The 27,411-nt window shown below is 35.6% G+C and overlaps 1 protein-coding gene across 2 annotated transcripts; it reads left to right on the top strand.

Annotated features, from left to right (window-relative positions):
- Nucleotides 1-449: 449 nt before the first annotated feature.
- On the top strand, nt 450-23,005 carry LOC106065770 (N-terminal EF-hand calcium-binding protein 1-like). 2 transcript variants are annotated; one of them, XM_056036273.1, is made up of 13 exons: nt 450-549; nt 963-987; nt 1,853-1,961; nt 2,841-2,967; nt 3,591-3,727; nt 4,405-4,529; nt 7,524-7,568; nt 9,098-9,162; nt 11,598-11,651; nt 13,188-13,297; nt 14,544-14,621; nt 15,118-15,209; nt 20,255-23,005. In XM_056036273.1, the coding sequence occupies exons 1-13, from the start codon at nt 496-498 to the stop codon at nt 20,278-20,280; spliced, it is 1,047 nt and encodes a 348-aa protein (XP_055892248.1). In that variant the 5' UTR covers nt 450-495; the 3' UTR covers nt 20,281-23,005. The 2 variants fall into 2 exon arrangements, with proteins under 2 accessions (XP_055892248.1, XP_055892249.1); XM_056036274.1 differs by lacking the exon at nt 7,524-7,568 and having other exon boundaries at nt 481-549.
- The last annotated feature ends 4,406 nt before the right edge of the window (nt 23,006-27,411 follow it).

Raw genomic sequence — 27,411 nt, 5'->3', positions numbered from 1 at the left:
TGGCTACGCCCATGGTACACATTGAACTCATAGTTATCTCCCTAAACACTTTTTAATTAATATCTTAGTTTTTCTCCTCACATGGGCTAAAAGGTTGAGAAGAACATTCCCACACAAGGGAGCACCATTCTCTAAGCTGTTTTCCCCCTCCTTTGGCCGTACCTACAAATTACAATAAAATACACATTTTCTTTACTCCTTCCAATCTGAGAGGAAACCCTAGTGCTATTAGAGCATGGAATGGGTTGCCTGAGCTAGCCAGGAAAATCAGTGACTTGGCAGAATTTAAGTCATTAGTTAATATGCATGACGCGTAGGACGTAATCATCTTCTTTTTTGAAGTAACGTCTGTATTATATAAGATAAGAAGATAAGAAACCCCTTCCAATCTGAGAGGAAACCCCTTCCAATCTATGTCAAACGTATACACCAAATTATGCACCAAGGTCATTTCATAGGCTAGTGACTTAATATCGAAAATACTCATCCACCGAAATGGCTGATGTCAAAACTGATCACCAAGTCCAAGGAATGACAGTATTCTTAGATGTAAATTGTTTTTAAATAAAAGATCTAGATTTTATAAATATTAAATACTTATACACCCATGACAAATGCTTATAGCATGCTCAGAGCGCTATGGTCCAATTTCATTTGTGGACCAGTGTGGTGGGGGTATCATTGAGTCGGATTGACTTCATAAAGTAAAAGTTCATTGAGAAGGTAAAGGTTTCTCAACTCAGTTTCCCGCATTAAAATGTGTAAGAACGGCCAAATGGATAAACAGTGACAGAGGAATAAGATGGTGGTGGAATAGTAGGCCTAGAGACAGTCTATATTTATTTTCAGTATCAATTTAATTTTGATTTTTGGAGTAATATTCAAGGCTTTTCTGATAAGTCAAATAAATATCTATATGTGTTCTATTTTAATGTAAAATTTAACTTTTTTTTATTTTCCAGATATTTCGTCGAGCTGATAAGAACGGTAAGGACATTTCAAGTCATTTGTAAAAATAGTCAAATCCTAAAAATGAATCTTTAAATAATTAGTAAATATTGTATTGAATTTCTACACATTTCTAACAACATATTTTAAATTGTTGAAGACTATTATATAAACAATTTATTTGTATGCAAAAAGTATAGTAAAAAAGTAAAGTTTCCCTTTTAGACCTTGTGGTCTATAGGGCAGATGATGTAAAAATCATCTGATTCTTTGGCCTATGGTTAACGAGAGTGTCATGTGGCCAACACAACCACTAGCCGCCTTTACTTTTCCCCAACTAATGTCAGTTACCCATAAGAGCTGGGTGGACTCAGATGTGCCCAAAGATCCCAAAATTAAAAATTCCAGTCTTCACCAGGGTTTGAACCTGGGACCACTGGTTCAGAAGCCAAGCGCTTTACTGCTCAGCCACCATGCCTCCTAAAAAAAATATTGTTTCACATTTTTTTTAAAGGTAAAGTACACCTTTCAGACCTTGTGATCTATAAGGGCAGATGATGTAAAATTCATCTGTTTCTATGGCCATCAGCCTTTACTTTTCCCCAACTAAAGTCAGGTACCCATTAGAGTTGCGTGGACTCAGGGCTGTCCTAAAAATCCTGAAATTCAAAATCCCAGTTTTCACTGAGAGTCAAACCCAGGACATCTTGTTTCAGAAGCTAAGTGCTTAACCACTCGGCTGCCATGCCCCACCCCACCCCATTTTGTTTATGTTCATTCTTTATTCCTGGTTCACACTTGAGACATCAAATAGTGGCTGCATTCTATTTCATGTGCTATGGTACATACTAGTTTTGGAACAAAAGTATTCAGTTTTATATACAATAAATAAATTTATTCACAGACGATGGATTCATATCCTGGGAAGAATTTGTCTCCTATTTTGCTGATGGTGTTATGGGAAAAGAAGAGCTGCAAAATTTGTTCCATGAGATTGACTCACATAACACCAAGTAAGAGTATAGTTTATCATTACTAAAGAGACTTTTTTTTTCCACATTTGTTTACACACATAATAGTAAAAGATAACTTTTCTTTAAAATAAAATAAATGAGTGATAGCTTTATATCAAGTATCTATGTCATAAAGAGGATGGAGTTAGTCTTTAATAAGCAGTAAGTTTGGGTATTATTTCATCATTTAATTTAGTTGAACAAATCTATTGCTGAGCTCATATTTATTAGTATTATTTCTAGTTTGATTCATATTCTTTATTGCTCTCCTTCCCCTCCAACCTCCATGTAAAGCAATTAAAAGTATTATTGTTTTGAAGGTTTAATTAGGAAGTATGGCTGCTTGAAAGAGAGACTTATCCTTATCTAATCTCATCTTATAACATACATTCCTTCTTAACTGAAGATACGGGTCTCCATGTGTCAATCTAGCAGTGCACATTAATTAGATACTTTAAAAAAAAGTTCCCCTTTCAGACCTTGTGATCTATGGGGCAGATGATGTAAAGGTCATCTGTTTCTGTGGCCAAAGGTTAATGAGGGTGTCATGTGGTCAGCATAACGACCAAACGCCTTTACTTTTCACCGACTGTTGTCAGGTACTCATTAGAGCTGGGTGGACTCAGAGGCTCCCAAAGATCTCGAAATTAAAAATCCCAGTCTTTACCAGGATTTGAATCCGGGACCACCAGTTCAGGAGCCAAGCATTTTTCCGTTCAGCCACAGCGCCTCCAATTAGAGACTTAAACTCTGCTAAGTCATTGATTTTCCTGGGTGATTCAGGTAACCTGTTCCATGCCCTAAAAGCACTAGGGAAGATTCATAAGTAACAGATTGAATTAAGGCAAGCATGAGAAAGTTTTTTTTCTTGTCCAACAGCAACATCGACACTGTGGAGCTCTGCACCTACTTCAGCCAACATCTCAACAAGGAATTTGAAGACATGTTTGGCTTCATGGAGAAAATGAATGAGAAAATGAGCAGCGCTATGCATGGAACTGCTCAAGTAAGTCATTAGGAATATGCATCAGGGATGAAGGGTGGAATCCACATTTTTCCTTGCAACAAAAAAAAAATTATAATCAATTTATTCATTATCTTTGCAGTTTAATGTTAAAATGTGAAAACAAATTCTATTTTTGTATTTTCTTTAGTTATTTTAAACTCATTTTATATAATGACCATCTTATATGACTTTTACCTTTGTTAATGTGTAATCTTTAAAAAAGAAAATTGTTATACAGCTAGTTTTTTTGTTTTGTTTTTTTATTTCCCATCCCCCTTTTCCCACCTTTTTCTAGGACCTTAGTAAATGTAAATGTGATGCTAGCCTCTGGCTGCTGTGGTGGTCACTATCCAGTGTTGTTAGCCATTGGCTGCTGTGATGGAGACTGTCCAGTGTTGTTAGCCACTGGCTGCTATGATGGGGACTGTCAAATCTTGAACACTCAACTTATAATATTGACGCACCATTTTTGCAATCCGTGCTTCTCATGTCCAATCTCTTTATAAAGAACCCTGCATCAATCTGAACTAATTAGATGTTTAATTTTATGTTAGTGATTTAGTCACAATGTGAATGTTTGTGCACACAAATTTGAATTTGAATGGGCCAAAACTATTTCTCAGACTTACAAAGATGCAGAGCGTAAAGAAAAGTTCATGATGAGATTCTTTCTGAAAGAGATCCGCAACCAGGTCTTGGCATTACAGTTTCAATTTGATGCAGCATTGGAGACACTGGATGCCCAGGCCAGGGAAGAGAGGTAAAGTTTATAGTTTGAGATAGTATTGCTTTACAGTCACAGGATGCCAAAACTAGGGAAATGAGGTAGTCCTACTATCTAAGGTAAGAGTATAGTGTTTGCAGACATGTCTCCATTCCCTGAAAAAGGGAGATAAGTCTTTAGGTAGGCTAAAAACCTTTTCAGTAAGTTTGAAATTTTGATGTTTGTTTTGTTTGCTTTACATGTTTCAGTTTTCCCGTCAGGTTTGAAGATGATTAAATCCTAGTCCTAACCATCTGCAGCATGGTAGGGAAAGGAAGCTGGTAGGGTTTGAACTTGGAACCATCAAGACAACATTTCAAAGTGCATACCACAGGACCAGGCAGCCATTGCATTTTCAAAATTATTTTAAATGTGATTTTATGCTGATAATTGATAAGAAAATATTTTCTCAACTACAACCTCTAATCTAAAATTGAGTAACTTAAAGCCCAATAACTTTTTTTTATATTGTTTTTTTATCCTTTTTATGGTATTTGAAACTGCTTTATCCTATTGCTTTGATTTAATATTATTATATGCTTCAATTGTGCTGATATGGAAAGAGACATTTTTAATCAAATTAATGCTTGTGTAGTACTTGGAAAATAAATAGGTCTTATAAACGCTGTTGTTTTTTAATCAAGCATGTAAAATGTCATCTTTATGTCTTGCAGACAGGACATTCACCCAGTGGTAGCTGAAGACCTGAAAAAGTCCCCAGCGTCTACGATTGTACCAGGACACATTGCCAGGAGAGCAAAGCGTCAGGTCAGCTCCATGAGCTCAGGGCTAGAGGAGAGTATGTTCATAACTGCTGTTAACTTGTTAACATTTGTAGCTTATTTTAACTTGCAAATTTTTCTCTGGTTGGTGAAAATATCATTTTTTGTTTATATACACTGTTATAAAGTTAGTGACAAAATGCTTTTAGGCTATTCTCTGGTTAGTGAAAACAGTATTTTTGTTTAATGCAGGCTATTATAAAGTTAGTGACCTATAATTTTTTGTTTTTAATGGCTATTATCAAGTTAGTGACACAATTTTTTTTTAGGGTGTTCTTTAGTTAGGGAAGACATTCTAACTTGCAAATCAAGTTATTCTCTGGTTAGCGAAGATTGTGTTGATATGGCTGACCATGACCTGTCTAATAGACATAATCAGTTAACTCCGTTTCTTCATATTCACTGACAATGTAAAAGTCTCGTTGTTTTTGGGTACCATATGGATAATTATGTTCAAAATTGCTTATTGGCCCCACACCGAGTTTCACTGTCACTGCAGTCAGTAGCAGCCATACCTATGCAAACCTTCTTGAGTGATTGGCAATATAATCAGGGAGGGTCAGGAAGAACATTATATTTTTCGGATCAAGTTGTTATTTGAGTCTAACCCTCAACATGTTAAGCCAGTCTTGTTGAAACAAGTAACAATCTAACCAATGAAATATATGGGAAATCAAGCATCATTGGAAAAACATTGTGGAGCCTTTTTTTTTTAAAATTACTTTTAAAAAAATGCATAGTATCATACGCCTCACTTTGAACTGTGACCTTTTTTTGGACCTGTTCTACTACTGGACAAATGTGACACTCATTATGTACACTTTTGCAAAATTCTAACTCAAAATTTATAATGTCACCCAGAGTTTGCTGCATCAATATTTTAATGTTGTCAACTCAACTTATTGATCATAAAATTATTTTTTTTTTACATTGTTGCTTTTGAGTTGTCTTGACGGAAAGGTGATATAGTGTTTAAGAGTTTTCGCTATCATAAAGCTATTGTACTGGTCAATACTAAAAGTAAAATAAAAGTTTCCCTTTCAGACCTTGCGATCTATAGTGCAGATGATGTTCAGGTCATCCGTTTGCCAATGGATAGACTCAGGGGTGCCCTGAAAATTATAAAATTCAAAATCCCATTCTCCACCAAGATTTGAATCCAGGTTCGGAAGCCAAGCAGTTAACCACTCAGCCACCGCACCCCAACTAATCAATAGGTCAGATGATGTTAAGGTCATCTGTTTCTTTGGCCAACTGTTAATGAGCAGTGTGTCATGTAGCCAGAAGAACCATCAACCGCCTTTACTTTGCCCAACTAAAGTCAGGTACCCATTTGAGTGGATAGACTCAGCGGCGCACTGAAAATCCCAAAATTAAAAATCCCAGTCTCCACCAAGATTTGAACCCAGAACCCCCAGGTTCAGAAGCCAAACGCTTAACCACTCAGCCACCACACCCCCAACTGGTCAATACTAGTCATGTCATCTTAACTAAAGCTCCCATTATAACAACTGTTTGATTTTGTAAGCATGTCAGTGATGGGAATTTTCCGACAATTGTCGGAATTCCGATAATTTCTACTGGTCCGATTTTCTAGCAAAAAAATCCGAAGTTTTCCAGACATTTTTTTTTTTTAATCCGATTTTTTTTTTTTCAATTTTTTTTGTATGAAAAAAAAATCCGATTTTATTATTTTTCCATTTTCGGAAGAATGCGAAATGAGATTTTTGATTTGTTTTGAACATGCGCACATCCGGTCTTTTGACACAGTTAAAGTTCTATTTAAAAAAAAAAATCTTGTGTTACCGTATTGTCTTTTAAGTCTAGATCTCGGTCCAGATTAGAGTGGCTTGAATCAGTCTAGATAGATATCTAGATTCTTTAATTTGAATACTTTTGATCTAGATCTAGACTTCAATGGCTGCTTGCCAGCTTTTGAAAAGTATTCGACTTAAACTTAACTTAGACTTAAGAGTATCAATCATGAATGATGCCCGGTCGCTATGTTACGACGTATGTAGTTTATGTAGCGCTAATCGCCGCTATTACTACAATTCAAGATCTATTATTTTTTCACTGTTGTTACGATGACCCCTAGATTTTTCTAATTTGAACCCTGCCTGCCGACTTCCTTGAGTTCAAATGGGATTAGATTTAGACATCTAGATCTATTATAATAATAATAAGATCTAGATCTACTCATCTAATAGAGTGATACTCTGATAGACCTTCGTGTACCGACTATCTGGATTTATATATAGAATATACTTTTTTTATATAGTAGTAAGTAGGTCTTCTTAAACTTCTTTACATGACTATAGTGAGTTACTGAGTATAAGTCTGACAGAATGTAGATATCTAATAATAATATATTGGATTTAGAATCTAGAAAAGTTATTAGATATAAGTAGTAGTAGCTCTAGATTATAGATCTATCTATAGTGAGGGATATATATATATATATTAATATAAAACTTATCATTACTAATTTTAAAAGCATGTTTTTCAAACACATTTAATCCTTATAGTTGTTTGACAAAGAAGTTGTTACAATATCTGTAAAGCAGTTATCTATTATAGAATGCTCAGACTGCAAAAAGCTTTCTCCTCCCATCAATATATATACAAACAATAGTGCCATGAATGCATTTTGAGTGCAGTAATGCTCAATGCAGTGCATTTTGTGTGCAGTAATGCACAATGCAGTGTAAATGTTATGTAATACAACATTAATTAAAGAAAATATTAAATAAAATGATTCTACGTAGTTTAAAAAAATTCAGCAACATCTTTTTTTAAGTCGCCACGACAGGCCAGTTCAAAAACGGGGGGGGGGGGGGGGGGGGGGGCGCTTACAAAATTTCCTAAAATTTTTGCAAAGTCAGTTCCCATCACTGGCATGTGTTGAGCTCAGCAACATCTTACTGTATTATTAAATCATCTTTAACTTTTGAAATATGTATCTAGTTTTCTTTCTGTAACCTCACTAAAATGAATCTTAACTCTTACAGTTAGCCTTGTTGTAGATCAGAATATAGGGAAGATAACTAGTACAGGTTCTGGGTTTTTTTTTCTTTAAATGTTTTTTTATGGTAAATTAACTCCCTACCCGCTCCCACTTGTAAATACTTTAAAAAGAAAAAAAATTTCAGTGCATTTCTGTTCAGTGTCATTAAGTTTAAATTAATGATATGAATAAATTGAAGCAGAAATGGATATTGTATATAACTATTACACGTTTGTCACTTATCAGCTACCAGTACAAGCACTCTCCTTGCATTCAACGTATGATATATTGTTAGTTTTTTTCTTTTTTACAAACATTTTATATTTCTATTTTTAAAAAAATAGGTGTTTTTGTTTGTTGTTGTTTTTATTGGTATGTTCTGATATTCCTGCACAGTTTAGTTATTTGTGGACAATTTTTCTTATGACATAAGTAATCTGACATTATTGATTGATTGTAGTTCACTTTAACTCCATGAAATGCTGCTTCCTTCAGTTTATCAGTAAGAGATTTCATTAATTTCCTTAGTGCTATTTGAGATTCCTATTTAAATTTTAGGCACCCAATGTGGAGTATGTTACAATTTATATATATTATATGGCTGGTTAAAAAAAAAATATTGCTATATCAAGCTCCAGCTTCTTCAAATGATCTTGTTTGGAAAATCTGACTCTTAAAAAATGAGCGTTGTCAATGTACTTTTTTAAAAAACTGTTTGTTGTGTTTTATGTAGTTGTTCAAGGAATTTTTGTCCTGAACAATGAAGAGTATTATTATTTTTTGGAGGTCAGTTCTCACTCTTAGAAAAAAAAATTAAGAACTGAAATTCACAAAATTAATTTTTCTCTATGTAGGGAAAAAGCATGACATGCAGATATTTGATAGCTCTAATGGTAAAAGTTTACTAGTATTTAGTAATTGGCTGCTTTATTTTTTACCTAATGTAGGATTTCTATGGTATCTTAAAATTAAATGAGCTTCTGAAAATATCCTGAAAAACCATAGTATCATTAGATGTTCTGGAAATATCCTGAAATTTCAGTTTCAGAATGGAGGTGGATTTCAACTTTGAATGTTGGCATAATACTTTTTATTTTATATTCAAATGCTAAGAATTTTTTTGTTAAAGTCTTGTAATTTTCTTTTATTGCACAATATCATGTTTAACTATTCTTGAATCCTTTACTTACAAACGAATACATATGAACCTCCGTCCTTCTTTGTGCACACAATGTTTCTCTTCGTCTTTTCATGTTGGATTTCTTCTCCTTCATGTGAGCTTTGAATCTTTTTCATCTATATCAATATGCTGTTCATTGTCCATTAATAGTGCATTTTAAATATAGCTGTATTTACATTTTTCATTTGATCAGTTTCTTTAATGTACTTCAAAAATGAACAATAAAATTTAGAAAGTAGACAATAGATCATCAATAAGATTGTGCTGCAAGTAGTGGTTAAAGTAAATTGAAAATCATTAAGGAATATTTGTTTTTGGTACTGATTAAGAATTTATTTACACACTTTTGGTTGAGAATTCAGAATTTATTCTTTATTCCATTTTTTTTTATCTTTCAGATGGAAGTTTGCTCAATGTTCAGATTGACAGATTGGCCAGTTTGTTAGATCGTGTAGAACGCAAGGCAAGTAAAAAAAAATATTTTGAAGGTTAGGTTTCTTTTCACATGCCCTATCTGGGGCAGAGGGCCATAAACCAATTCTACCTGGCATCTTTGTTCTGGGCAAGTCTTTCTGTCTGCCCTCACTTTCTTCCCTTCTACTTGGCATCTCTTTCCAAATGTATTTATGGGCCATACCATCTTTCCTTGAAGTTTGTAAGTGAGGCTTGTCTTGTACTATTTTTAATTTACATAAACAATTTACCAAATTGCATTAGTTCAGGAACAAAAGTCAGATTATTTGCAGATGATTGTGTAATATATAGAGATACACAAGATACAGAAATTTTACAAAGAGAATTAGATGAATTACAGAAATGGGAATCAAATTGAGGCATGTCTTTTCACCCAGAAAAATGTCAGTTATTAAGAGTAACAAAAAAACTAAAACAAATTAATTCCACTTATCTTGTTCATGGTAAACTAGTAACACAGACTAAAAATACAAAATACCTAGGTGTTATAAAAAATGAAATCCCCCGTTACAAGCAGATGAGACTCTTAATTATACACCAACAGATTCATATATATTAGATGATGAATACTTTAATCTTGAGAAAACCATTACCAATATATCAATAATAACTACGTATACACTATTTCATCTTGGATTATTCTTCTCTCTCTAACCATTTTAACACGCATTGGTACCATTCCACATTCACTTTATAATAATAATAATAATCTTTATTGTCCGTATGGAAATTTGTCTTACAATTTGTGCATTACACCAAACAAAAAACATTATAACTATAAGAAACCAAAGTGTACATTCACACCAGACTCACTCATAATTTACATGTGACAAAGTTTATACCAAATTGTTCTTATTTAATGATTTGATTGCCAGGGGAACAAAAGAGTTTTTGTGTCTGTTTGTCTTTGCCATCAGTGTCTTGTATCTTTTTTTTGATGGTAAAATCACAAAATCCTGACACAAAGGGTGATTCTTTATTTCAAGGATCTTGTTAGCTTTTTTATAGATGTTTGTCTCAAACAACTGCCCAAATGGGGTTTGTTTTTTGCCAATGATTTTACCAGCAGCATTTAGGATTCTATAAAGTTTATTTTTATTTTTAATGCTCAGATTGCCATACCAGGCAGTGATATTGAAACTTAAAATATTGCAGATATGAGCGTGATAAAACATAGCCAAGGCCTTTTCGCTAACATTAAACGAGGACAGTTTTCTTAGTAATCGTAATCTTTGCTGCCCTTTTTTGCTGATATAATCAGCATCCACATATTAAAAAGACTATTTAAAAATCAAACAAAGAATTAGGTTTTATTTGAAGAAATTTCTACCAATCAAAATAAAGAGTTCATGAGCAGGGGAACTCAAAAATTGAAACAATAAAATCAAGCCTCCACTGTGATTCCCTTTACCATTTAGCAGCTTAGTCCAGAAAAAAATATTAGCCTTCTATGATGTGTTGTACCTAACACAGTGTATCTAGATAGCATTAGACTTTTGCTTAACACACAAACATAAACCACTGTGGCTGTCAAACTTTATTGAGAATAAAGTTACAAATAATTCCTTAAAGCAATCTTATCATCACTGTACAAAAAAAGCTAAACACAACACGTAAAGAAAATATTGTGAAATTTCAGAGGAATTTGTTCAGTGAGATCTGAGGCCTTCTTTTGGCAGATTGATCTTGAATAGAATCATTTTAAACATCTAGTACAGTTCTTTCCCCTTGCCTAGAGTAGTGTTGCAATGTTCAAACTAATTTTTAGCTCCCTGAGTTGTCACTTGCACCAACTAAGTAATCTTCCCTTTCCTTGTCACTGTCCATTGCAATGCTGCAAACTTAACAAATTTAGCATTGGTAGCATTATTTTTGTATGTAGAGTTTTGTTTGTCATTTTCAAATTATTGAACTACTACATTGAAGTCATTTACACTTTAAATTGATTTGAAGAGATGAACTTTTAGTTGACTAAATAAATAATATGCTTTTGTATAAGAATTTGTTTTGGTTTTGTAAAATTTGTTCCATAAAATCTGCTGAAACAATAAACTAATAAACTTAATCAATCACAAAGAGTGCCATGTGCTAGATCATTGCTTCATTTTGATATCAGAATTAATTGGACTTGTCCATACCATTTTTATATACAAAGTTCAGGGGCATTAACTCTGTGTGTGATCTGCATTAATGAACAAAATACTTCAGCATTTGATCTATAAAATTGAACAGAATATGTTTACCAATCATCTTATGTACTATGTATAAGGAATTAGAAAATATTTTCAAAGAATGTGTAACCAAACTGGTGTTTAGTTTAAGTTTGTTTTTTTCCATAACTGACTTTGAAAAATTGGAGGAAAGTATGTAATTATCATCAGAGCATTGCGTTTTCAATAAATGCTTTTTCTTCCTATATTGTAGATTAACTTTGATGGATTCAGAGATGAGGAGATAGTCACAGACTCAGATGACACTGTAAGTTATTAAAATCTTGTTGAAATGTATATTGACTTAATTATCTTAAATTTTTACAGTAATATCATTGATTTGAGCCTCTTACTTAGGCATTTTAATTGAAATAATCATAAATTAGCACAAGGAATTCTTGTCATAATAGGGGAACACAGAGCCCATCATATCTTAAACAGCCACCTTTTTTTTCACTTGAATTTTTCACATTTATTTCTCTAGAAAATTTTTCTACACAACACATTTAAAAAAAAAGACATGATTTGAATGAAGGAAATTAATTCTATGCATTTGCCAACTTTTCTCATTTCAAATGATTAGAAATATATACATGTTCATCATTAGACCCTTGATTTGCACCAGGATGGATGCTTGTGTACACTACCAAAGTTGTCAACTCCAGTTTACAAGCTGTTTGCATTTCTTTTCATTACATAAAAGAGTTATGTTGGCCACATTCAGTCCTAGAATGACTATGATTTATGTCATAGAGCACTTCTTCTTGTGAATGTAGAGACCTATTCTAAAGAAGCTTTCCAGCCACATGCATCCCATGTAAAAGTGGTGCCTGCTTGGGTTTTAGAGGAGTCACTCATTCTTGGTTTGATTTTCTTTCTTTCTGACGTCATCACTGTCCATAACTTTCCATTTCACAACTTTTCTGGTGCAGTCTAAGGTTACTCAGTAGCTACTACCCAGTAGTCAACCATGATGTACATTGCTTTGAGATCCTGTTTGATCCATATATTGGAATTGGATAACTGTGTATTTGGCTATACTGGATATAATTCTATTAAATTTACTAAAATAAAGATAACAGGCAATGTCAAGGATGAATGTGTATAATCCAATTTTACTGATAGCTTATAATAGGCATTTGTTTTTCCTGTCATTGGGATGGAAACTGGTCCATTTCTTGTTGATTCTACTTTCTATCATTTTCTTCATTTCCTCTGGGCGGTGAGGAATTTTTCATTTGTTTGTTCATTCTGCCATCTTTGGCCAGTATGTCTGCTTTTTCATTGTGTGCTGGAATTCATTGAAGAACAGTTTCTTTGCTGTTATTGTTGTGCTTTTTCAATATGTGTTGAAACAGTGTCCTTGGTTTTATTGTTGAGGTTTACTTTTTAAAAAAGATGACATAGGCATTGTCAGTGATGAATGCGTATAATCTAATTTGACCTGTATAGGTAAGTTGGAATAAATGGATGTGTGGAAATTTGATGATTTATTGAAATTTGAGTTACGGACCCTAACAATGTGACAAACACTAAGTCTAGTGCTACATAGTTACAAGATCTATATCTTCTTATCTTATAAATGACAGACGTTACTTAAAAAGGAGAAGATAATGACATACTATGTTAGATATATGACAGGAGTATTAATTTTGTTATTGTTGTTTCTTAAATTTGCTGCACATTGTGGTTACACTGTATGAGTTTGTATCTTCATTAACATTATTAAGAAATTAATTTCTTTGTATGGGTTTGTATATTTATTAACATTATTTTGAAAGAATTTCTCGGCTGTGTGTTTCAGATTCTCCTGGTACAGAGAGAATTTTTTGTTTTGGAGGATAAACTGGATGACTTTGTTGCTCAGCTCCGTGCGTATGTTGACACCACACAGGGCTTTAGAGGCTGTTTGAAGTAAGTCTCAGTGTTTTATTCAGGGCTTTAGAGGCTGTTTGAAGTAAGTCTTAGGGCTTTAGAGGCTGTTTGAAGTAAGTCTCAGTGTTTTATTCAGGGCTTTAGAGGCTGTTTGAAGTAAGTCTCAGTGTTTTATTCAGGGCTTTAGAGGCTGTTTGAAGTAAGTCTCAGTGTTTTATTCATGGGTTTAGAGGCTGTTTAAAGTAAGTCTTAGGGCTTTAGAGGCTGTTTGAAGTAAGTCTTTAGTGCTTTATTCAGGGCTTTAGAGGGTGTCTGAAGTAAGTCTCAGTGCTTTATTCAGGGCTTTAGAGGCTGTTTGAAGTTAGTCATATTGCTTGTTAGAACTCAGGGCTTCTGAACCTGTTTGAAGTTAGTCAAATTGCTCGTTAGAACTCAGGACTTCTGAGCCTGTTTGAGGTTAGTCAAATTGCTTGTTAGAACTCAGGACTTCTGAGCCTGTTCGAAGTTAGTCATATTGCTTGTTAGAACTCAGGGCTTCTGAACCTGTTTGAGATGCAACTAATTGTTTGAGAAAGTTCCAGGCTTTAGAAATAAAATGAATGCTTCTCACAAAATATGGCATTGTTGGCTGTCTAGGGCAAACCATTTCTTGACAAATAGTTAAATTAATCCTGAAATAATTAAACTAATTATAGTGGCCCTATTAGATGAAGTTGCTTTGTAGTTTGCAATAGTGTTTGCTACAAAAAGATTTTGTTGGTTAGTACAAATTAGATTGTACCCATAATTCCTAATTTCGCTGCTCCAGTTTTAATTCAACATTAAATTTTCATTCACATAATTAATAATAATAATTTTTCAAGTCTTTTATACATTATCACATAATTACTCAGTAGTAATAGATCCACAATACAAGTTCAACTACAATCACTCTTAGATGAATCAACAGTCTTTAACATTAGTAATGTTGTTTTATATGCAATGCACAGATTAAAAAAAAAAAATTTTCCTCATGGATAGTGAAGTTATTTTTGTTGTTATTATTATTGTAATTATATCAACAAAATATGACCTTTGTCTTTTTAAATGTTTTATTGGACTTGATCTGTCTCAGAGACATTGATGGGGTGGGGGGTTCCAAAGTGATGCCCTTGGAAAGAGGAGTCTCTTTTGTCTGTGTCAAGGCTCTGAAAGATGTTCATGTAATAAAGTTCATGTAATGATGTTCATGTAATGATATTCATTTAAAGATGTTCATGTAATAAAGTTCATGTTTTGTCTGCAGCCTCAGTGTACGAGAAATAAAACCCAACCACTCTTACATCATCTACGAGCTGTGGGTCTCGGAAGAGAAATACTTACAGTAAGCCTTCTACATAATGTCATTTAAATTTTCATGGTTCATCTGTTTCAAATTGTATTTCTCTTCATGTTGAAATAATATAGCCCTATGCTCAGGGGAGACCAATAGCTTGTTACCACAGGTCTGGGGTTCAGACCTGCGACATAGCAACGAGCTATTGATCTCCACTACCCACAGGTTGTGATGTCACAGGTCAATATTACGATTGGCTTCAATAAAGGAATCATAGAAATCTTCTGGATATTCTCCCCCCATGAAAGAGATTGGACCATAGCACACGAGCATACCATAGATCCACTATACAAAGACAACCTAATATCTATAATTAACAAAAAGCACTGTGTCTACCAGGATTTGGTCTTATTACTTTTGGTTCTAAATTCAAGAGTTTATGTTTCTAACTCCAAATTATATAATGGATATTTACGTAAAATTAAAAAATCAAAGACTTGCTAAGATTTAGACTTTTCTGAATATAGTTTTATAATGTTTCCAGCAACTGCGACAGCCCATCAACAAAACAACTTGTCAGTGTGACAGCCGAGCTCTTAAAGAAACCAGAAACTGTTCACTCCATGATGATTCCAAGTAAGTCTTGTTCAGACATGATTGGAGTTATAAACTCCTAATTTGTTTTTGTTAATTTTTAAATACTAAATTAATTCTTCCATTATTTTATTTCACCTTTATTTTTATTTTTTTTAATTATTGTGGTGATGGGAAAAGGATTATAGATCAAATATAGTTCAGTGTAAATACAAAAGTTTTCTAGAATCAAAGAGAACTACACTATTTTATGTCAATTTTAAAATTACATCCTAAAAGACATTCATCATCATCATCATCATCAAACTCCATTAGAGTGAGGGCTTGAGAGGCTCAAATCCTCTCTTGCAAAAGCCCTGGACAGAAACCCTGCTGTCTTGCGTAGTGCATAAATGTCGCCATACAGGTCGAGAATTTTGGGTTTCCCAGACCTGTCGAGACGGAGATCAGCAAGTCTGGGGCAGTCAAACAGAATATGAGGCACGGTTTCCTCTTCTTCCCCGCAGCGGGGGCACCGTGAATCAAAATTTGGCCATAGCCGCGAGAAATATGAGCCAACAGGACAGTGGCCTGTCCTGCACTGTGCTATAATAGCTTGCTCAGGCCTGGACAGCCTCCACCACGGGGAAGTGCGGTCAGGGCGCCTCATGCGCTCCCAGACTCCACAGGCTTTTTGGGATTTGTCCCAGCACTCAAACCACTTTTCCATTTCTGTTTTTTGTATTATAGCCAGGGCTTGATGAAAGCTTACAGCCTGATCAGTGGGTGGAATTTGCCCTCCCTGGTGGGCCAAAGAGTCTGCGATTGTGTTGCCAGTCACACCTATGTGTGCCATAGCGTTGTTTGATGTTATGTGAAGCCATGATGACACTGTTGATATTGGGGGGCCATGGTCCGGGGCTTTGCAAAGCCTGTAGTACAGATTTTGAGTCAGTGACCACAACAATCTGTGTTGCCCTCAAATGTCCCTCGCCGAGTTGAGAGTCAATGACTTTTAAGGCTTCACAGACTGCCATGGTCTCCGCATCAAAACTGCAAACACTACCACATGGTCCAAAGATTTTGACTGTGTAAGAGCCAAGAAAGTCGATGTAGGCTCCATAGCCTGCTCTTCCAGAATCTATTGATGCCGACCCATCAGTGTATGCAAAAATAGCACTGGGCTTGAAGGTGTTAATGGTCTCCAGAGCTAGGATTTGAAGGTCGTTAGATGAACGGCTTTGCTTAGTGGCATTAGGGTCTACTAATTTCAAGCGTATGTCTGGGGTTGTTGGGCGACACCAAGGGGGAAGGGGATGAAAGCGTTGAATGTTTTGTGGGTTGGTGGAGAGGCCAGCTTCATCAGATAGTCTAGTGGCATGATGCATAAAAGACTGCATCTGGATACGTCTTCTGCATCTCCAACCATCCACTAGTTTTCTAGCTGGGAGGTATTCATCCAGCCTTTTATACCGCTCATAGCAGGTCAGTACTGACCTTTCCCTCCTAAGGGTTAGTGGACCTATATTAGCCATTATTTCAGCCGCATTTACTGGACTTGTCCTAAAGGTTCCACAGACAAATCTTAGTGCTTGGGACTGTATTTTATCAAGTTGTTCAAGAGCAGTCCTAGAGCCATAAATTTTGCACAGGTAGGCTGTAGTCTATCTGTGATCGGACTGCTCCTAAATACAAGGATCGGAGCATGTCTGCTCGGGCTCCCCACTTCGTGGATGCCAGCTTCCGCACAATCCAAAGTTTCCCTGAGGTCTTTCTTACAACATCCTGGATGTGCTCACACATTTTTAGTTTGTGATCTAAAGTTACACCAAGGTACTTGGGTAGCTTTTCCATGCTGAGAGCCACTCCGTTGAGGGAGAGCTGGAAAGGTTGCCCGAGAATGCCAGTCCCGAGCGTGAACAGAGAATAGACCGTCTTGGAGGTGTTTATTTCTAGCCTCCATTTTTGTGTGTATGAGCAGAGCGTATGGAGGTCTTCTTGTAGCACTTTTTGTATAGAGGTTGCGCTCCTTCCGGATTTCCAAAGGACAATATCATCAGCATATAGCAGCTTTTGGCATTTTAGCTGAGCCGGTAGGTCATTTATGAAGGCCGTGAAAAGGGCGCATGACAGGACGGAGCCCTGGGGGAGGCCGTGCTCGAGGGTCATTTCCCCTGAGACTTCTCTGTACATCCTTGTTCTTATTGTACGCTCTTGTAGGAAGTCTCTAATCCAGTAATATATCCGTCCCCGCACCCCCACGGCTCTTATCTTATGAAGCAAACCAGGCCGCCATACTTTATCATATGCCTGTTTTAAGTCAATGAAGACTGCATATGTGCTTTGGGTCCTTTGGAATCCATCTGCTACGCTCTGCACAAAGATGTTGACTTGGTCTATAGCGGACATTCCAGCCCTGAAACCAGCCTGTTCTGGAGCTATAAGACGGGCACTCTCAAGGTACCAAACCAGACGCTCATTTACCATTTTTTCAGCCATCTTTCCCACACAAGATGTGAGTGAGATGGGCCTGTAGCCCTCAGCAGTGGAAGCATCTTTTCCCTTTTTTGGTATAGGAATAATGGTGGCACGTTTCCAGGCCCTCTGCCCAGGTTCTATTTACGAATGCCAAGAGCACGGCCCTTCCTTTCCCCCCTACATGCTTAAGCATTTCGGGGGTGATACCATCCGGCCCGGGAGCCTTTTTAAGCTGGCATTTCCTTATGGCAGCATTAAGCTCGCCTATCGAGAATGGGGAGTTCATCGTTCCCTCAGCACTTTCGGTCTGTGGTTCCTTTCGGTCTTTTTTTTCATCAGCTTTGCGAGCTTTATCAATGGCTTTGGACATTGGGGACTTCTTGGCAGCCTTGTTGATCTTAGCAAAATATTTGTTCAACAAGGTGGCAATTTTCTTTTTCGATGAAATGGTTACCCCACTAGGTGAAGATAATGGGGTTGCTGTTTTCGTACGCCCAGCATTTTCGAGATTTCTCAGAAGACTCCAAGCCTTAGAGCTATCCCTTAGGTTTAACCTTGCACAGGTGTTGGTCCAACGTTCTCGTTTTTCCCTGTTAACAGACGTTTTGACTAGTAGGCTGAGTCTGTTGTATTTCTGCCTGAGTGTTGGATTGTTTGGGTTCTTTTGGACCTTTTTATATGCCCTTCTCCGAGCCATAACAAGTTTGTTGATTTCAGCCGTCCAAACGTTTTTGAATTTTTTACAAGGGTAAGTTCGAGGAATAAACTTTTTAGCCATGCCCAGGATAGCTGTTGTTATTTGACGGTACGCAAGGTCGACAGAGCTAGACTCTACATGGATTTTTTCAAGGGCATTGTCGACAGCTGTCTCGTATCCTTTCCAATTAGCCTTACTATAGCACCACTTTCGTGGTTCTTTAGTGGTCTTGGTGTTCATTTTAGAAAGAGTGGCAGTCAGTAATATTGGAAGGTGGTCACTACCAATATCGCCTAGTACTTGATAAGTTATGACAGATTCCAAATTAGCAGAGACTAAAGAAAGTTCTGGTCGTGATAGTGAACCATTGCTAGCATGCAGAAGAGTAGGAGGAGAGTGTTTATTTTGCAAAAGAAAAAGGTTAGTAGAATTGCACAGGTCATGAACTTTTTTACCAGACTGATCAGTGTCATCATAGCCCCAGGAAGGTGAATGGGCATTAAGATCTCCAGCTATGATAGTGTCTACAGTTATTGTTTCTCTGACATCTAAAGCCAGTTCTTGTTTTGGTGGATTATAAACATTGAAGCGTCTATTATTTTTATCTATTATTTTTCCAAATTTCTAATACCAAAGTGTCTGTCGTCCCCTGACTCAAGTCTGTGGACACTTTCTTGGCAACCAGAGCATTAGCCACCAATGTAACCAGGCCTCGGCAATCCCCACAGGAGCAGCGGAAAACAGAGTACCCGGGTATTGAGACACTTCTTTTTTCACCTATCAGACATTCTTGTAGTAAGGCAACATCCACACACTCTTTGTGGAGTAGGTTAGTTATTTCAAGTGTCTTTGGAATAAGTCCTCGGACGTTACATTGAAGGACTTTGAAAGTTTTAGCATCAGATTTGGAAATTTGGGGATCATGTTGCTTTATCTTTCCAGCTAAATTAGTGTGGGGGATACTTACTATCCCAGTATGAGGTGTTGGTGTTGGGTTAATTTTTTCTGAGACTTTTGTTTTTTTAATTGTAGTGTTTGTTTGGGGGAAAAAGGATGTTATCAAGGTTTGTGTGTTGGGAAGAACGGTAGCTCTTTTTTCACAACGTGGCCCGTTCTCCCTATGTACCAACGTTGCGAGGCGATTAGTAGCACATTTTTCGATGCCAGGCCTAATGCCCTTTACCTGGCCAGCGGAGCCTGTTAGGGTCTGCTCAGACCCGCTTTTCTTTGTAAATTTACTCGACATTGTTGTATGGGTTCCTCCAGGGGGAGGAGATTTGGGTTGCCCCTTAGAGCGAGCAGTGAAGAACAGTCCAGACATGAACATTGAACTATGAATCGATCGAAAGATCAGTTAATTCAACCACTCGCTCGTATGGGCAGGGTTTAATCCACGAAAGTGGAGTGAGGCAGGAGACCTTTTTTAAAGCCACCAGTTTAGGGCCCGCAAATTTTGATGGCTTGACCCCCCACTAGTCTCCAGGGCGGCGGCTGATCAGTTCAGCATTAGCTAAAGCCCAGACAGACACAAATCCCTACACCAGACGAGCGTGCAGGGGTTATGTCGATCAGATCCTAGCATTACCCAGACCTCACCAGCAGAGCTCTGCACCAGGAGAGCATGAGAGCCTGCTAGGGAAGTTGGGGCTCCCGCAACGTTAGCCTTTTTCAGACCACCCTGAGAGCAAAGGGTGGACTTACTCCAGTTACCAGGGGACACCACGAGGAGGTCAGCGGGCACTGTCCCCCCCTAAAAGACATTAGGTATTCTTATATAATACAGACGTTACTTCAAAAAAGAAGATGATTACGTCCTACGCGTCATGCATTTTGAACTGAACTCTAACTTTAACACACATACCTACAAATAGTCATAATCAATGGTTTGAAAACTATTTTAATCTTATATGTTGTTGTTTTTTTCTTTTACTAGAATCCTGGTGGAAGAGAACATTCTAGAAGTGAGCCAGGTTCTTTAGTGTGGCTGCAAAATATTTAAGTATATTTTTTTCTGGATCAAAGCAGACCCACTATATTTCTTAGAGTTTCTCATTTCATGTTTTGTGTAAACCTGTAGATGATGGAGCTAGAAGTTGTCAGTTGGGGCGAGGAAGCTAAAACTGGATAGGAAATTGTATACAAATTATAATATTTTTTGTTAATGAAATGGGTCATTATGTGCCAAAAACAAAACTATAACAATTGTTTGAGAAAAAAATTTAATTTATTTTCATTAAGCAAGAGTTACTTCCTCTTCACTTGCCCATCAAAATGCTTGTTTCCTGACGGTCACTGGATTTGATCTCTTCAATGCAAACTTATTGCACTTTTTAATAATTTCACAGCTTTGTTTTTTTTTAGGACACATTCACATTTCTGATTTTATATATTTTTTAAAATTGTGTTTATTAGATAAAAAAAAAATGTTCTACTTACAATTTTTCATTTGTGTTTAGAACAATGTTTTTGTAAATCTTTTTATTTTAGATGTACCTTTTTTACAGTCTTTGATAATTCATCTTAACATGTTAAAATCTATGACAAGAGTTGATATTGACAATTTATTATTATTTATTCAAACAACTGTTAGTTTTCTTTTTACATTTATTTTTTAAATCTCACATTTTTTTACAATTTTAGAAATACAAAATCTAAATGAACCAGTAGGAAGCATGGTTGAGAGGCTAAGTACGCTTGAGCTTGGCTAGGCTACACCGATGAAGAGGCCTCGAGGTTTGCTACCCAACTCGAGCAGAGTTGTGTTTACTTAGCGCCTATAGGCAGCAGATAATCCTCCCCCCACTGGTCCACAAATGAGATTGGACCATAGCGCTCTGAGCATGCTGTAAGCATGAAAGTAGCGCTCTTTAAAAGCTATAATTAAATTTAACCTTTTCTGTCTCAGCTAGGCTCTGAAAGTTGAACTCTTAATTCAAGATGCCGCAGCAATAATCAAAATCTGGATACTACAATGTTCAGCTGTAATGTTTATAAAAAAAAACTGAAAACTGATACAAATTTGTCCTTAATTAATTTTTTCTGTGTATATGCACCACTTTTTTTAGCTACTTCAAGGCATTTACTTAACGAAATTGTGATTTTTATACATTTTTTTAGATCTGTTTATTATATTATACTAAAATGTATATAATTATTTTTCATTATTTATTGTTTCAACTTCATGCACCTGAATGTCTGTGACGACACTTTCTAGTGATTGAGCATTTATTAAGTGCTTTGTGCTTTCCTTAAATATGATTTTAGTCGTAGGTGAGATGTTTAATATTTTCTGAACAGCAGCACTTATGAAATGCATGTCTCAGTCCTGGCCAATCTAAGGGAACAATTCCTATTCCATATGCAAATTTGTACAAGTGTTCTTTCTAGCGTAGTGCTGTTAGAGCATGGAATAGGTTTGCCTGGATCAGCCAGGAAATGCTTGTCTCAGCCCTGGCCAATCTAAGGCACATTTTATTTGTACAAGTGTTCTGGATCAGCCAGGAAAACCATCGACTTAGCAGACTTTAAATCACTAATTAACATGCATGACTAGATTAACACATGGATGTAAGTAAATTCAACTTTCAAACCTTGCAGTCTATAGAGTCATCTGTTTTTGTGGCCCACAGTTAACGAGGGTGTCATATGGCCAGCACAACAACCAACTGCCTTTACTTTTCCCCAATTAATATTAGGTACCCATTAGAGCTGGGTGTACTCAGAGGCACACTAAAGATCCCAAAATTAAAAAATTCGAGTCTTCACCTGGATTCGACTCTGGGACCTCTCGGTTCAGAAGCCAAGAGCTTTACCACTCAGCCACAGCGCCTCCACAACACATGGATGTTCGTACGACATAATTTTTTTTCTCTTTTGAAGTAACGTCTGTAATTTGTAAGATAAGAAGATAAGGAAGCTTCATCAAACAAATCAAATTTCAATGTACTACAGAGAAATAGTTTCAGCAGCAGGTTTTGAATTCTTTTTATTTACTGTTATTCAAAGACGCTTTGGCTGTATGCTCTTTTCTTTCAGAAGTAAAAAAACATTAATTTGATTGATTTGGGATAGGATGGGAGCTTTCCAAAAATTAGTGAAAGAGATAGCTTTTTGGGATGGACAAATTCTTAAATTTGTTACATTCTTTGATACCGCACTCAACAGTTTAAAAAAACCTTCTGATAGGAGTCCTTCCACTGATCAGAGTAGCACAGACTTATGTCCAGAATAATGTGGACTCTAGACTTGTATAACCAACTAGTGGGTGAAAGTACTGAAGTGTTCTTACAGTTGGTCACTTCATAGTTTGTTGTCTCTAAGCTACTTCTGGCCTGCGGTGCATGGCAGCTCTATGTCTTTGTCTTGACATAACATTTTTTAGCAACTAATCAATTCCTTTTTTTTGGGGAAAGTGTTATCTTAGTTTGATTTAAATAGAATATAGACAAGGGAAAGAAGCTTCAAGTTTCTCTTTGAAAAGTTTTTGGCTGTGATAATAGCAATAATTGTACACTTTTTCTTCCTAGTTTGAAATATTTCTTTCTCTTTTGCTATTTGTACAAACTTGATATCAACTCACTCAATCTGGTACAATGTTGTACACATTATTTCTCCCACTTTTCATTCAAGTTGAAACTTGGCACAATTATTCACATTGGTCCTGACCAAATAGGAATCATTTTTTTTTTAAATTAATTAGTAGTAATTAACTCATGTAGTTCATATAGACGAAGGAAAATAAATATTACAGTGTTGATAGATATGGATATGAATGTACAGTTCTTCCCCTTAAACAACACTCGAAAGTATTTTTATATTGTGCTTGTTTGTTATCTTGACTGCACAATTGATTTCATTGTGCCCTTATGTTACAAATACTCAAGTCAGATAACTGTTGTCCCCCCCCCCCCCCCCCCCCAAAAAAAACAACATTTACATTTTTTAATTCCCTTTTATTCAATATTTTTTATTTGTTTCTTAAATACATATTTTTGTCAGTGTCAATAGTGTTCAGTCTTTTTTTGTTGTTGTTTTTTTTTTTTTTTTTACTATTTTGTCAGTGTTAAAAAAAAATGAATTTTGAAGCATATTTATGAAATTCAAATGTTTCTTTGTAAGTTAATTTTTTTGTAGTCATTGGTTTTGAAAGCATGTCTAAAATTTGTTATTGGTATAACTACTGTACGTCAGTTATTTATTTGTAAAAGCACCACTATGAATATGATTGGACTTTTCTTTCTGCTCTTTTTTTAAATGTTCTGTTATTTCAAAACTTTTTGACTGACCATTTTAAACACCTAGTCATCTATAGTCTTATTGTTTTTTTTTCTTATTGCTGCCATTATTTTCACATGCAGGGTGTAACTTTTGAAAAAAAATTTTAAGTAATTTAGAACAAATCTTTTTGTCTGTTGACTGCTTTCCAGTTGTTGTTTTTTATGACTCTTTGCTGATGGCTGTCCTCTTTGACTTGTAGCATGAGGGGTGATTAAGGCTAGCATTACGCAGTCATGAGTGTTGATTCCACATTCCACTCTTTTGAATCAATGGTTTAGAAAGTTTAGTTTCATGAGTGTCCAGCTGTTTTGCAAATGGTTAAAACTTTAGTTTTAACTATCAAAAAAATGTATTAATTACTCTTTATTATTGTTGTTAAATATTAACATTTTTTTTAAATTCCCTTTTTTATGTTTTTATTGGTTTTACTAATTGAATATTAATTATCAAAATAATGATTTCTTAAGTGATTATACACAACAGTCTTCACACTAAAAATGTGTTTTTTTAAACTATTTTTTGTACAGGTTCTATTCTTCTACTTTGAAGCTGTGAACTTAAATTGCATTTTTATTTATTTTGTGTAATCTGTTTCAATTATTACACCTTTGAATATTTTGTTTCACCAGCTGTCAGCATTACATTTCTTTTCTTCACATTTTTTCCCTTTTGAAAATGTGTGTGTGTAATGTGATCTCAATTTCTTGACCCAAGTAGCGCAGCGACTCTTTGCTTACAGCACAATTTTTATCTTTTTTTTATATTAGAAATAAAAAAATATATATGTATAAATTACTTGTTATATTTTTATCTTTAGTGTGTGTTTTTTTTTTACTTGCTTTTGGGAATAAGATGAGCTTATAAACTTGTACATTGAGGCTAGCTTTCTTCCAATTGTGATTTATAAACTGTGAAGAGATGAAAGCTGAGCTGGTTTGGTCCTATAGTAAGACATGACTCACTGTCTAAAGTCATCCTTCAAGATACAAGGTGGGAACACGAAGAAAGGAGTCATCCGAAGAAAAGCTGGCTGGACAATGTAAAAAAAATGGACTGCTCTCTCTTATCTTATAAAATACAGACGTTACTTAAAAAAAGATAATAACGTCCTACGTCTAATCATGCAATGTTTACCAATGACTTATATTCTGCTACGTCAATGGTTTTCCTATTGATATCCTATTAAGAACAGCTGTGGACAGGAAAAATGGTTGGATTTGGTTATTTGAACTGTTCCAGCACCCAAATGACAAAAGTCAAGTGACTGAGATGATGATGACTTACAGATATTCCATTAAAAAAAGAAGATAATTACATCCTACACATATCCATAGAAGATAATTACATCCTACACATATCCATAGAAGATAATTACATTCTAGACATATCCATAGAAGATAATTATATTCTAGACATATCCATAGAAGATAATTATATTCTAGACATATCCATAGAAGATAATTACATTCTAGACATATTCATAGAAGATAATTACATTCTAGACATATCCATAGAAGATAATTACATCCTACACATATCCATAGAAGATAATTACATCCTACACATATCCATAGAAGATAATTACATTCTAGACATATCCATAGAAGATAATTACATTCTAGACATATCCATAGAAGATAATTACATTCTAGACATATCCATAGAAGATAATTACATTCTAGACATATCCATAGAAGATAATTACATCCTACACATATCCATAGAAGATAATTACATCCTACACATATCCATAGAAGATAATTACATCCTACACATATCCATAGAAGATAATAAGGAATGTTACCTTTTGCTTTTAGAAAGTCTCTTAATTATTCATCAATCTCCAGTGGATAAAAGCAGTTGTCTTGCTGGCTAAAAAAAAATGATTACATGAAGTATATGGATTTAGAAGCAGGTACATTTGCCTCCATGGAAGGTTGAGAAAACAAGAAACCTTGACAATTAGCTAACAGTTGAAATGTTTCAATGAATAGTAGTAAAAAAAAAATATTAATTATATTAATATTTATTTTATTTAAAAATACAACTGATTATATTAGTGGCAGTAATGTGGCTGGTATGAAAGATTTGCAATGGGAAACTATTAAAAAGCTAAGAAATAATTTAATTCTGTGGTGTCTTCCCCTTATCTGACACTTACAGCTATTCGTGCTCTGGGAAAAAGTTTGTTGTCAAATGAAAAGTCATACAACTCTTTGCTGATAAAGATTATTTTGACTGCAAAAAGAAAGGAATTGTCAACAGTGTATTGACTATAACAGTGTATTGACTAACATGCAGTGTCATCTCATTTTTGAAGAAACATATGTCTTCATATACTTTCCTGATTCTTGCCTAACATTTTTTTATGTAGCCCTGAAAAAGGTCCTTTTTTTTTGTTTTTGTTTGGTGAGATTTAGGTTTAGACTTAAGATCTTTCTGGGTTTACTTTGAATGATATGAGATCATAGGCATAGAAAGCACATGGAGGACATGGTAATCCTGCAGAAGCCATTCAGCCTGGAAATCAGACCCTAGTCAAGCCAATCCACGAACTGCTAAGCTTGTGTTAGAAACAAGGAGTTAAAAGATGCAAACATTATGTTATAATTTAAAAAAAAAATAAAGGTGATCGCTCTGATTGTAACAGTAGGCCCTAATTATGTAAATGCATTTCTCTGTTAAGCATAACTGGAAAGGCTTATGCAAGAGTAGCCTACTATTCAAGCGGCAGGAGATCTTGTCGGAGAGAGTTTATCTTGAGTCGCAGTGTGACTATGGGGCAGGTAGATCTACAACAGATATGACTTTGTCCTTGCGGCAGCTACTAGAGAACAAAGCACAAAAACCACCACTCCTTTTATTGATTTGACCAAGGCTTTTGATCTTGTCAGCAGATGTAATTCGCCATACTAGAGAAAATTGGAAGACCAAACAAACTAATTAAGAAACCATTATATAAAGTGTCAGCTTTCCATGAAAATATGCAGTGCCCTTTACAGTGTGACAATTCGTCCGCTATGCTATTCTCCTTCAAGAGATGAGTAAAACTTAAGGATATATATGTGTCTTGCCTAAGTTTTGGTTCCAACACTTCCGGTATCTTTCTTTTCAATTGTACTCGCTAGTGCCTTTAAATCTCTGGAAGATGGAGTATATATCCACAGTAGATCTGATGGAAAGCTTTTAAACTGTCTCGGCTTTAAGACAAAAACGAAAAGACAGCAAATCCTGATTAGGGAACTGCTGTTTGCAGACGAAGATCACGCAACTCCCATTCACAAAGAGGATTACAAGACAGTAGGCCTAAATGTTATGGCATGCCAAGAGTTTATCTTACACACAGACCTATGTATGCCCTTCATATTATTAAGCCTCACCAAGACAAATTCTAGCGCAAGACGTCATAGAAATAGGCCCTACCCGAAATAATTCTTCATACATTTGATCAACAATTGCCAACAAACTAAATTTAGACATTGAGTTGACCAATAAAATGCCAAATTGACCACGGTAACCTTAATGCTAATCTACAATCCCTTCCTATAGTGAGCACTCTTATTGTTGGTAAAGTGTTTTACATGTTTCAGATGTTCCTTCAGAGTTGCAGATAGTTTACTTCCTAGTCCAAAACTCCCGCAAGACGACGGGGGATGGGAGCGGGCAGGGTTTGAAACCTGGACCATCGATAAGATAAATCCGAACGACAGTCCAGCGCGCAAACCGCACGACCAGGTAGCCATATCCTGTATGGTGATAGCTGGTCAATATACATGCATCAAGAGCATAAATTCAACAATTTCACTTGCGCAG

The sequence above is a fragment of the Biomphalaria glabrata genome, chromosome 7 (assembly GCF_947242115.1).
Source record: "Biomphalaria glabrata chromosome 7, xgBioGlab47.1, whole genome shotgun sequence".
Classification (NCBI taxonomy): domain Eukaryota; kingdom Metazoa; phylum Mollusca; class Gastropoda; family Planorbidae; genus Biomphalaria; species Biomphalaria glabrata.
This window is presented reverse-complemented; position numbering and strand designations above follow the sequence as displayed.

Coding starts and splice junctions, on each gene's coding strand:
- LOC106065770 (XM_056036273.1), top strand. CDS start 496: ATGGCTGATGTCAAAACTGATCACCAAGTCCAAGGAATGACAGTATTC. Junction 1,962..2,840: donor ATTGACTCACATAACACCAA/GTAAGAGTATAG, acceptor CTTGTCCAACAG/CAACATCGACACTGTGGAGC. Junction 7,569..9,097: donor AGGGAAGATAACTAGTACAG/GTTCTGGGTTTT, acceptor TTTATCTTTCAG/ATGGAAGTTTGCTCAATGTT.